Genomic DNA, 12,246 nt, shown 5'->3' with positions numbered 1-12,246 from the left:
GGCAGAAACTGTTCTCCATACATTAGTGGTCACTAAGTTAACGTTGGAAGGGCCACTGCTCTGCGGGGTAGCTAGCAAATCCTAGAGGCAGGCTTCAGCCATTACTTGATGGGAATGTGCTATAGATTTCGCTCTCCTCTTGGATGGAACATCGCCAAAGCTTGTATTTTACCCTGTTGTCAGAGTCTTGTCATGAGGTTACACAATTCACTCACCACAGCAGCTGCTTTATTAGCTGTCTTTTCTCTATCTTCCACACCTCTCCAACACATTTCAACACCTCTCCTTCCTTTTGCTCCCACTTACTATAAGCACACTCTTGCATTCAGGCTAAATAGGATGAGCTGATTGTATTTCTGTTCCTGCAGTCCCCTCAATACAAGAAACCCATTTGAAATTCTAATATCCTAATCATCCTAGGTTGGTACTAAAAAATCCTCTCATATTACTCAAATCCCCTCTACTTTCTACTTGATTTTATTATCTTATTTCTCCTACCAAGTCCATGTCTTCCTTTGCAGCACATCAAAACAGAAAATTCTGTTGAGAATAAGAACAAAGTTGTAAGTGGCACCCCATAAAATTGAGAAATCTTAAGTCTTGCAGGAGGAAGATGATTGTTAGATTGTTTATTGGGTTCCAAAACCACTTAATCAGTGTTTTTGTATTGCTCAGCCTGAATTGACAAGAAATACTTGCCAAATAGTGTGTCCCTAAGCAAAATTAAGAAGTTGAAACTTCCGACAGAAGAGAAAATAAGCCAATGAATGAGAGAAAGGTAAGTCCCACTTAAAAGCAAACTGGTGATATGGACTGGAAAAGCAGTTCCAGACCTGAGTATGTGGGAGTCTGGCTCCAGCTATGAAATGTTTACATAAGGCACAGCATAAGCTTATGTTTACATAAGGCACAGCTTCCAACTTTTCAGAAAGGAAGGCACAGCAACTAAAGATCCAGCAATAGGGGGTCTCCCCGGTGGCGCAGTGGTTGAACGCTGGGTTGTGAAGCTGCCCGCAGCCTCTGCAGCGCTGGTTCAATCCCCGGCTGCTCCCCAGCCACTGGAGGAGGGTCCCACATGGCGCGCAGACCTCTTCTGCCGCCCGCTGCTCCCCTCAGCAGTGTACTTGGGTCCTTCTGCCTGCTCTGCTCCCTGCTCTGACTCTGATGAATTCTCTCACCCTCCCGCGCTTCTGACTGTACCTAGCGCTTGCTTGAATAAATCAATCAATCTTTAAAAAAAAAAAAAAGATCCAGCAATAACATAAAACACACCCACCATTAGCTACATCTGTCCCAAGGGAAAGTTTTTAAAAACTAAAAAGTGAAGTTCCTCCCAAAAGCTACATTTCAGAATCAGCACAGATACAGAGTATTACCATCATCACAGGTTTGTTAGAAAGGACAGGTAGAGAGACTCTGACGACTTAGAACTTGCGTTTTGTGTCACTGTCTTCTTTACAACTAAATCAAATGGACTTCATTCCCTTTTGTAAATGATCACTGTAAAATGTTTGATTTGCTGAAAAAAATTTTTTTGGTAGAATTCCTGAGACATGAAGGAAGGTAGAATAGGGCTGGTCTACAGCCTTGCTTTGGGAGAGAGAAGCATACCTCAAGAGTGCAAGTGCAGCTTAGGGGCCCTGTCTTCCCCATGATGCTAGATAACCCCCAGGCCTAGAGCACAGATTAGCAGTGGTCATGTTGGTTAACATAGAGTAATATGATAAGAGCTCCAAACTAGCCTTCCAGAAAAGGTAAGAATGTTCAAGTTTGGCATTTTCTGTTGGCTTTTGGACTGCACCCACTATCCTTCCCTGGATAAACTGAACAATCAGTTCAATCAATCATGGTGAGGAGCTGGCCTCAACAGTCTAGAATAGTTCACTCTACTAGAAAAGGTACATCTTTTCTTGACAATACCAATGGAACTTTTTTTTGCCATATTAAAATCAAAGAGAAAAATAACACAAATATTATTTACTTACTTAAGCTAATAATGTTAAACTATAAATTAGAAAGGCTGTGTGTAAATTTAAATGACTAAAAATAAGTTACAAAGTTTGATATGTCCTTTCATTTTCTCATTTTACACGTCTGGTTTATAGTGCACTAAGTGACTACTACCCAGATTTCAGCATTCAAGTCACAACACCTGTGTGGTCTGGACCTAGTTCAAATTCATTCTCAACTTTTATCCAGGTGGCTTCATTTTTCAGCATTTCTTGGTAGAAATGAAGGAGAAATTAGATGAATGCAAATATAGATCAAATATACATGGAATTCTAAAGTAAATTTTATAGTAGAAATAGATGACTTGATAGTAAAATATGCTGTAAGGGTGGCTCTCTGAAATTTTAATTTGTGGCCAATTATTTGTGTCACTATCATAATATATTTTCTTCCACTAATGTTTCAAAGTGCATATTGCTAATATAAGTGAATCAGTACTGATGTTATTTTGGAATAATTTCAAATTCGCAAAGTCACGAAACAATACAGAAAATGCCTTTAAGCCACCTACCCCGATTCACCAAGTTAATTTTTTTTTTCACCAAGTTAATATTTTGCCACCTCTCTGTCCCATGTCCTCTTTTGGAACATCCCCACGGACACATATGGAGCACTTCCTCACGTCCCTTACATTCAGAGGCCTCAACAGAAAAAAACATGTTTCAGGCTATCAGATAGCACAAGAGCCCACATGTACCAAAAAAGCTTAGGGAAAGTTTAATGGGGATCTTTTTCAGAAACCAAGTTATCAAAGAAATTACCCTGTTTAGTAAGCTGTGCAAAGGATATACGAACCAGAATTAAATGTGTCTGGATGGGGTTTCTCTTGCCTTCCATTGTTTGAAACAGTTACAAAACTGAAACCCTAGACTCCCAGAATGGAGTCTACAAAACTCATTTTTTAAAAAAAGTAAAAAAATATAGTGCCTCTTATATGCATTGAGCTTTACAAGTGTTTTTGGTTATAAAGTATTTGGAATCCTCTTCATCTAAGTAAAAAGACAATTCTAAGTGACTAAAACACTTTCTTGGGGAGATAACTAGATGAGCAAGATCTCTTCCAAAGGCAGAACAGTAAAGAGAGGAGGAAAGAATCCGTCACGTGTCAGCCCTTGCTCTTGTCACTGCCACATAACCACCGCATCTTGGGCATGCCCCTTTGTCTCACCACTGTAAAACACAGAGTTAGCCTGAATCCTTCTTGGGAGTGATGCCCAAGAAAAATATGATAATGACTGACAGAAAGACTCCAAAAGCCAAAGAATGTAGTTTCTGGACAATGAAAGAAATATCATAAAAAAAACAGCTCAGGCAGAGCATGTCAGAAAGCTGGGACTTTATTTCTGTGGATTCTCTGGTGTCGGATAAGATGTGGACTCTGTCTAAAGCTTTCCCCGCATTCAGGACATTTATAAGGTTTTTTCTCCAGTGTGAGTTCTTTGGTGTGTGATGAGGGTTGCACTCTGGCTGAAGCGTTTCCCACAGACGGAACATCCATATGGTTTCTCCCCAGTGTGGATTCTCTGATGTTTGGAGAGGTCAGAGCACCGTTTGAAGCTCTTCGCACACTCTTCACATGTGTAGGGTCTCTCCCCTTTATGTATTCGCTGATGTCTAAAACGGTTGGAAATACGGCAGGTTTCCCCACACTCGTTACATTTATAGTGTTTCTCACCTATGTGGATTCTTTGGTGCCGCTTGAGATGCGAGCTCTGTCTGAAGCTATCCCCGCATTTGGGACATGTGTATGGCTTCTCACCTGTATGTGTCCTTTGGTGTTTTATGAGGGCGGCACTCTGACTGAAGCTCTTTCCACATTCCTTGCATTTGTAGGGCTTCTCCCCAGTGTGGATCCTCTGGTGTTTAAAGAGGTCAGAACGCTGTTTGAAACTCTTCTCACAGTCATCACACTTATAAGGCCTTTCCTCGCGAACCTGCCTCTGGGCTTCAAAAAGGCCTGGGCCACGGAAATGTTCCTCCCTGTCCACAGATTTGTGAGGTTTCCCCACTTGACATTTCACCATATCAAAACCCTGTTTGCAACTGTTCCCATGTTGGGCACCATCACTGGGTCTCTCTGCTCTTTGGACTTGCTGACAAAGAAGCAAGTTTGAACTTCTGTCGCTATTCCCAAATTCATTACTTTTGTAGTCTCTCTCTTCTGTGGAACCATTCTTGAGGCCTGAGATGCTGGCGACTCCTTGCTCTTTAGGAGAATTTTCAAGTTTCAGTGATGAGGGGTTTCCTGACTGTTTTTCTACCTCATCTTCCTGAGTATTTCCACACTCAGAGAGCACGGGCGTCTTCCAACAGGGCCCTTCTTGTAGCTGCTCCTGTGGCTCTCCTTCTAAAACTTCTTGCTTTGGAATCAACTCTTTGTTCTCAGTTCTGGTTTCCAAACCTGGGATATTAAAAAAAAAAACCAAAAAACAACCTGCTGATATTTCAACCCTTTGCAAGAGTGAAATAAACAAGTGCTAGTGGGAAAACAGCCCCCCAAAACCTTTTTAATATTCCACATGAAGCCACTCTTGAGGCAAAATTATTTTAATTAACCTGTCAGATGTGCTCACATTTGCCTGTACAAATATTCCTTTTATTCTTCATTTCTTTCTTTCTTTCTTTCTCATGCTTACGTCCACCAAGCTTTCTCTACCACTGTCCTCCCCGCCCACCCCACCAACTATTGTACAAGTCAACATTTATGAGCAGAAACTCTGGAAAGGGTGTCAAAAGGGGTGGTACAGTCTCTATCCAGAGTGCAGGATGATTTAACAAGGGAAATTTGATTCAGTGATGACCTGCATTTTCTCCAGGTAACTGCAATGTCGGGAGGCACCATTTTCAAATTAGAATCAAGTGAAAACTGACACATCATTTGGTAAACCCTCAATACCCTCTGCTCTGGTATCAAACTGTTAGCTCCAAACTCCTGGCATAAAGGGCAGGGAGTTTCATAGGCTTTAGTCTCCAGTGCATCCTAGTACCTACAATAGCACCTGGTTCATTGCAGACACTCCATAAAAATTTGTTGAATGGATCTGTCTATAGTAAAAGTTGGCAATCCTCAAAAGTCCTTGAGATACTGACAGATGAAATTCCCACGTAAAATAGTACCTGCTGACGCACCCTATATTGAAGAATCCTTGTTCATAAGTCCCACTCCCATACAGTTTCCGTCAGAAATCTCACATTTGACTATTAAATACAAAGTAAAAGTTTACTCACATTTCAGAGAAACCTCTAAATAAATGCCGATTTAACATACAATGTTTCATTTAATCAAGAGAAAATTTAATAAGCTATAATATTCTCAGGTAAATAAGAGGAGAACAAGGAGAAAGAATTTTTTTTTTAAACATGTGTTCAAGTACTGGGGTGCAGATCAGAGGTGGGGGTGGTGAGAGGATTCACCAGAGACAGAGTGGGGAGAAGAACAGGCAGATTGACTGAAATACACTGCTGAGGGGAGCAGCGGGCAAGACAGGAGAGTTTTGTTGTGCCATGTGGGTAGCTCCCTGGCTGGGGATTGAACTTGTGCTACAGTGGCTGCCGATAGCTTGATAGCGCTGAGACTTAACCCCTGTGCCACCAGGGAGGCCCGAAAAAGAATGTTTAAAGAAAAAAAAAATCTCTTGAAAATATTCATGAAAGCAGAAGTATTTCAGTGTAAGTGTTGGAAAATAAATTAAGCAGATTTCCTAGAAAGTGAGACAAAGAAATGAGGGGAAGAGAGGCAGGCTCACAGGATCAGCCTACCAGTTCTAACATCTTCAACTGAAGAAATCTCAGAAGAAAATTTTAAAATGAAGAAATACAGTAAGAGATTTCTATAAAAATTTCTTGCAAGTCAAAGACATGGGGTAGCTCTATTACAAGGGTCCACCAACTATTTAGAACAATGAATTTAAAAAACTCTTGCACTAAATGACACCCATTGTCAAATTTCATACCAGCAGAACAGTTCTGAAGGTTTCTACATGAATAGATCATACACCAAGGATAAGACATCACAATGACATCTGATTTCTCAATCTCACTGTGGCAAGCCACCTAGAAAATTCACCATTTTTATACAATGAAATATATGTGTTAAAAATTAATAACTAGAGTTACATGTAACAACATGGATAAATCTGAAAAATGTGATTTGAGAAAGGCAAAATGTAACAGAATCATACAGTGGTATAATTTATATATCAAAAATATTAAAGGGCCTCCCCTGGTGGCGCAGCGGTTGAGCACTGGGCTGCGAAGCTGCCCACAGCCTCTGTAGCGCCAATTAGATCCCTGGCCACTGGCGAGGGTCCCACCTGGCACGCAGACCTCTCCTGCTGCGCCCACTGCTCCCCTCAGCAGTGTATTTCATCAGTCTGCCTGTTCTGTTCCCCGCTCTGGCTCTGGTGAATTCTCTCACCCTCCCGTGCTCCTGACTGTACCCAGTGCTTGTATAAATAAATCAATCAATCTTAAAAAAATATATTAAAAATACTATATGCTTACATGTTTATATATTTACATGTTTATACACATGTTTAATACATTTATATCTGTATGTAAACACTTATCTATCTAGACATGTGGCACACAACAGGACATTGGCTACCCCAGGGCAGTGAAGGGAGCAGCCTCAGGGAGGGTACACAAGGCTTCCCCCATAGCTGTAATGTAATTATTTCTTTGAAGAAACAAGTTTGAAGCCAGTATGACCAAATATTAAAATAGGATAAACCCAGCTGATAGAAACATAGGTGCCCATATATTTTTTTTAAAGATTGATTGATTGATTGATTGATTTATACAAGCACTGGGTACAGTCAGAAGCGCGGGAGGGCGAGAGAATTCACCAGAGCCAGAGCGGGGAGCAGGGCAGGCAGAAGGACTGAGGAACACTGCCGAAGGAAGCAGCGGGCGGCAGGAGAGGTCCGCGCGCCATGCAGGACCCTCCTCTGGTGGCTGGGGAGCAGCCGGGGATCAAACTGGTGCTGCAGAGGCTGCGGGCAGCTTCGCAACCCAGCGCTCAACCGCTGCGCCACCGGGGAGGCCCGAGGTGCCCATATTTTTAAAAATGTTTTCTGTGTTATATTTTAAATGAGCCCAAATTAAAAGCTGTATCTTTCCCTAATGAGATGGAACTGAAAGGTGCTGCATGGGTCACCTACCTGTGACCAGTAGAATGTCTCGGGGTGGCACAGAACCAAGAACATCACACACACAGCTAGAAACAAGCCAGCCATAGCACTTACTCAGGGAGAACGTGTTTCTGGTGGAGTGCCACAGTTTTGGCGCACTCTCCCTGTAGAAGTCCCTTTGAGCTGGGTCCAGACGTTCCCACTCTGCCCAGGTTAGAGTCACAGCCACATCCTCCACCGTCACCAACCCCTGAAACAACATGAGACCTCCTCTCAGTCCCTGCTAGCCCGGGAGAGTCTAGTCTCAGGCCTAGGGGAGTCCGCAGCACTGAGAGTCAGGTAACAGCCAGGGTCACAGGGTCATTTCCAGTGAGTCCTGTACTGCCCGGGAGTTTCAAAGTGACTAAAGACAGAGGCTGGTGTTCTCTTATAATCCTGAAAAGCCATTCTGTGGACAGTCACTGCTAATTTGGGGGAGGAGCTAATACTCATTTGAGCCTGGTCACTACGATTTATCAAAATGGAAACCTGAAAGAGATTAAAAATGTACACTTACAAGAAAGCCCTACGTTCCAACACTGTCTCTGAAATGTCCTTTCCCACACCTTGACCAGTGCAAAATAAGATAATTCAGATGATCTTTTGAGATGGCTAATTTAAATGTGACTTTAAATTATAGACGTTAAAGGCAGAGTTCTTAGAAAAGGAAGATTCTAAAACTAGCAAAGGGAGATGGCTGTCTCACTTCCAGTGATGGGTTACAATCTGACCCCAAGGCTCTCTGGCTCATTGACAGGGAAGGGGAATGTATTTTTAAATCTTCTCGATATCTTTATTTAAAAAAAAACAACAAAAAAAAACCCGTCTGGCTGGGGAGACTGCGCCTTTTAATGCTAGCCAATTCTCAGAGCAAAGGGCTCCGCTCAGAGGTGGGTTCATTCAGATCCCAGACCACCTCGATTTGGCCAAGCACCCAAGAGGTAACTGACACTCCTCAGCCTTGATCATCCAGGGCCAGGGACTGGGAGGCTAGAAACACCCCTGAAATTTACAGCTTGCTGAAATTATTCAGACTAGCCAGTCCTATTCACCCTGTCCTGCCTTGCCTTTCCCTTCCAAACCACAACAGGCTCTGGCCTAAATCTTCCCCTTCTTCCTGTCATCTGCACCTTGGCCGCGCTGGTGTCTTTCCATGAGACTCTGCAAGGCCCATCAGGCCTCCTGTCTCTAGGACTGTGTATAATGAAGTTTATTTCTCCGGAGTCTCTCCTGTCTCTTTATAATGGAAAGGCACACTCCTGTATGACCCCTCTGCTCTCAATACTCTGAATGTCCATCACCACACTTCCCTTCTCACATCAGATCTGTGAGTTTTCCATTTATCAAGCAATTCTGTGACACATCAGATCTGTGAGTTTTCCATTTATCAAGCAATTCTGTGACACTAGTGGGTATCCTACAGTGACACTACCTACTTGAGATGGCATCAGGTTAAGGGCTCAGTCCTCCAAGACTGCTCTCATTTCAGATGCTAATCACAAATCCAGGTTCTCACCTGGGCTTCTGACTGACCAGCTATATACATCAGAGGTTGAAACAACCCTCCATCTCCTCCGTGAGTTGAAATAATTTGCTAGAGTGTCTCCAGAACTCAGGACAGTTTACTCACTTGATGACCAGCTTGTCGTCAATGGCTGTAATTCAGAACAGCCAGACAGATGCATAGAACAAGGTGTGTGGGAAGGGGCAGGGACTTAACTACTTGTTCTTAGAGCATATGCTGCTCCCCTGGCATCTCCACCAACTTTGTAATTCAGGACTTTTTACAGGCTCCCCCACACAGGTATGACTGATTAAACCATTGGCCATTGATGGCCTGGAGGTCTGGGGGTGGGGATGTAAGTTCCAATCCTCTACTCAAGATTGGTTCTCCTGGCAACCAGCCCCCAGCCTTAGTGGCTTTCCAAAAGTCACCTCAGTAACAAATAGCTGGTATTTAAAGGGGTTGTGATGAATAACAAAATCACCCATTATACCTTTATGGCTCACAGACAATGTTTGGACAGATAATTTGGACAAAACCCAAATTATATAACCACAAAAGATATAACCACAAAAGATGCCTAAAACTAGTTAACTAGCCTTATTTAGTTTGTAGCAGCTAAATGGGATGAAATAATAGGAAATAAAAAGTATAGGGTAAGATACACTGGCTGTCCCTCACTGAATATTTAAAGTTTACAGCATTATAATAATTGTAATTATATTGAATCTGCTTTTGGTGAAGGCGACCCCCAGTGCAAATTCTCTGTGGAACGCCAGGTGATGTTTGTTGAGTGAAAAATTTAAAAGTACCCCAGTAGACATCAACTCACTTCTCTATGTTTCTCCTTTACTATTGACACAGAATGCTTCATGTCTGCACTTCTGGTCACCAATGTGCAAGGGTTTTCCCTCCACCAAGCAATTCTGCAATGCCAGCTGGGTGTCCTATAATTAATTCTGACAGTATCTAGCTGGAGATAGCATCAGATCGCACAGCTTAAAAGCTCAGTCCCACAAGACTGTCCTCCCTTTCAGATGCTAATTATAAGTAGCAGGTCCCAGGTTACCCATTTCTGCTCAACTTAGCTACAAATGGAGGTTCCCATGTCCCTCTTCCTCTCCCCCCACAGATTATTTGCTGTAACAGCTCACAGAACTTGGGGAAACACTAATTTAGGCTTACTGTTTTATCATAAAGGATATGATAAAAGATACAAGATGAAGAGATACATAGGGTAAGATCTGGGAGGGTTCCAAGTGCAGGAACTTCAGCACAGGCACCTCTAGTTTGGGAGTGTGCTACCATCCAGACAGGTGGGTGTGTTCACCTATGGTAGCTCCCTGACCCCATACTATTGGGATTTTCATGGAGTTTCATCATGTAGTCATGATCAATTATTAACTCCATTTCCAGGCTTCATAGAGTATCATTATCAATTGTGAAAAGCTGAAGCTGTCAAGTAGTTAAAAAGTAAAACTGGATTCAATGCCATGGGGGAATTGCTGTTCTAGCACAAATCATTTAAGGACAGAAGCCCTGACTTCTTTTCAAAATTGCCAAGTTAGACAAGAGGGTGTCTTACGAAGAGTGAACAATACTCCATATCCGAGAGGTCTATATCACAAGGATCTTCTGGGCGAATCTTGTCACTGTGCGTGTCACTACACGTACATCCTAAAGTTCACACAAAGGAAAGAACGCCTGAAACTCACGGCCATGCACATTATCACCACCAGCACACCTTCATTCCTCACCTGGGGTGAAGGCCCATCAAGCGGTCTCTGAAGAGCTCGCACCACAGCCGCAGCGTCCTCCCCGCTCTCGGGGCAGTGCTTCCGCACCCAGGCCTGGAGCTCCTGGGGCAGGATGGTGAGGAACTGCTCCAGCACCAGCAGCTCCACGATCTGCTCTTTCGAGTGCATCTCAGGTCTCAACCACCCTCGACAAAGTTCCCTGAGCCGCCTCAGCGCCTCTTCGGGTCCAGCCACCTCCTGGTAACGGAACCTCCTAAAATTCCGCCGAGAAGTTTCGGGATCTTGACAGCTTGGGGCTGGGTCAGACTCCAGACCTCCGGGGGAGTCTTCCTCCATTTTCACTATCAAAAGCCCATCATGCAAAGGCTGCGCGGAGACCCTGGACCTCGTAGCCACCATCCAGGTCTCCGCCTCAACATCATTGCCTTGACTTGCGGTCAAGATCGAACTCATGTTTCTGCTCAACGTGCTGACTTTCAAGGAGTTTTACGTTCAGGTGGGAAGACGGCAAACCCTGCAAATCGCTAAGGTATTCATCGGCCCCTCCCAAAGCAGGGGCGCGTGACTGTGACTGTCGGATCCCAGTACACGGCCCCGCTCCGTGCTCCCCCCACCCGCAGCTATTTCTTAGACACCCCGCTTTTACCACAGACCAAAAAAAAAAAAAAAAAAACCAAAAAACAAAACCCAGCCGAGGCCGGAAGTGCGTCTCCGACTCCCTACCAAGCCCACCCCTCCCGGGTATTTCCGGAGTCTCTCTAGGCTCCTCGGAGGATTGAGACACATCTCTGTGGTTTGCTGTCCTAGCCCTCTGCTACTCTGGATGTGTTTGCCTCTTGGAGTTTATAGTCCTTCCTGTTACAGAACTAAAGGATACGGTTCTTATAAAAATTGAATGTCGTCCTTTAACACATAGTTTGTGGACAAAGTTTTGTAAATTTTGTTTTAGGGAAAATTAAAGGTTCGACTTTACAATGAATGGTAAACAATTACCCATGTAGGTATTCATTTATGAAAGAAAGGTTTAGAACATATTTTCTACATGCCAAAGCATCGGGCCTGATACTACAGACACAAAACTGGAAAGAAGACATGGTGCCTGTCCTCAAGTTGCCCGTTCCTAAGAGAGCAGAAACTTAAATTCTTACAGGAAGGTGTGGTAAGTAAGATGAAGACTGTGTACACCTGTATACCCAGATTTGGTGATAATCAGTTGTGCCTGATGGGGACAGTGCATTGAAAGACTTCACAGAGGAGAGTAAGAACTGAAGGTATATTTTAATTCAAACATGGTTTAGGTAAATTTTCAGGCACTATGTGGCACACAGTTTCTATCAGCCCCTCCAACATTAGGGTTTGCTGCACCCAGCTCCTTTGCAAACCCCTCACGCTTAGCTATTGAAAGTTGCCAAGGATTTTGGTCTATTCTAAGCCTAATTCCTCTGTTCTATCATTTACTCCCTCTCCTTCACTTTTAAATACTGGCACAGTCATGAAAAAATTTCATAAAGCACTTTTAATCAGGTGTTGGGCAGCATGATAATTTCATCTTGTCCAAGGAAAGCTCTTTTTAAAATATTATTTTCTTTCATTGTCTTCTGCTGCGCAACCAAGCCAAGGTATGCACACACCCACAGGAGAAAGGATTACATTGCTTAGAAATGCAGAATTTCAAGCTTTATTCCACACCTCCTGATGCAGAATCTGCATTTTCAAAGAATCCCCCCAAGTGATCTGTGTATTCACTTAATTTTGAGAAGCTGTGATCAGTTGAACCTTTCTGACCAGTACAACACAGTTAAAT

General features: G+C 43.2%; 1 protein-coding gene across 1 annotated transcript; it reads right to left on the bottom strand.

Annotated features, from left to right (window-relative positions):
• Window positions 1-2,025: 2,025 nt before the first annotated feature.
• Window positions 2,026-11,089, bottom strand: ZNF394 (zinc finger protein 394). The gene is given in 4 exon segments (XM_037507015.2): window positions 2,026-3,430; window positions 3,432-4,411; window positions 7,257-7,392; window positions 10,443-11,089. Coding segments are annotated over 4 exon segments (1,668 nt in total). The 5' UTR covers window positions 10,896-11,089; the 3' UTR covers window positions 2,026-3,331.
• Between the last annotated feature and the right edge of the window lie 1,157 nt (window positions 11,090-12,246).

The sequence above is a fragment of the Talpa occidentalis genome, unplaced genomic scaffold (assembly GCF_014898055.3).
Source record: "Talpa occidentalis isolate TD23 unplaced genomic scaffold, MPIMG_talOcc4v2.1 talOcc4.12, whole genome shotgun sequence".
Classification (NCBI taxonomy): domain Eukaryota; kingdom Metazoa; phylum Chordata; class Mammalia; order Eulipotyphla; family Talpidae; genus Talpa; species Talpa occidentalis.
This window is presented reverse-complemented; position numbering and strand designations above follow the sequence as displayed.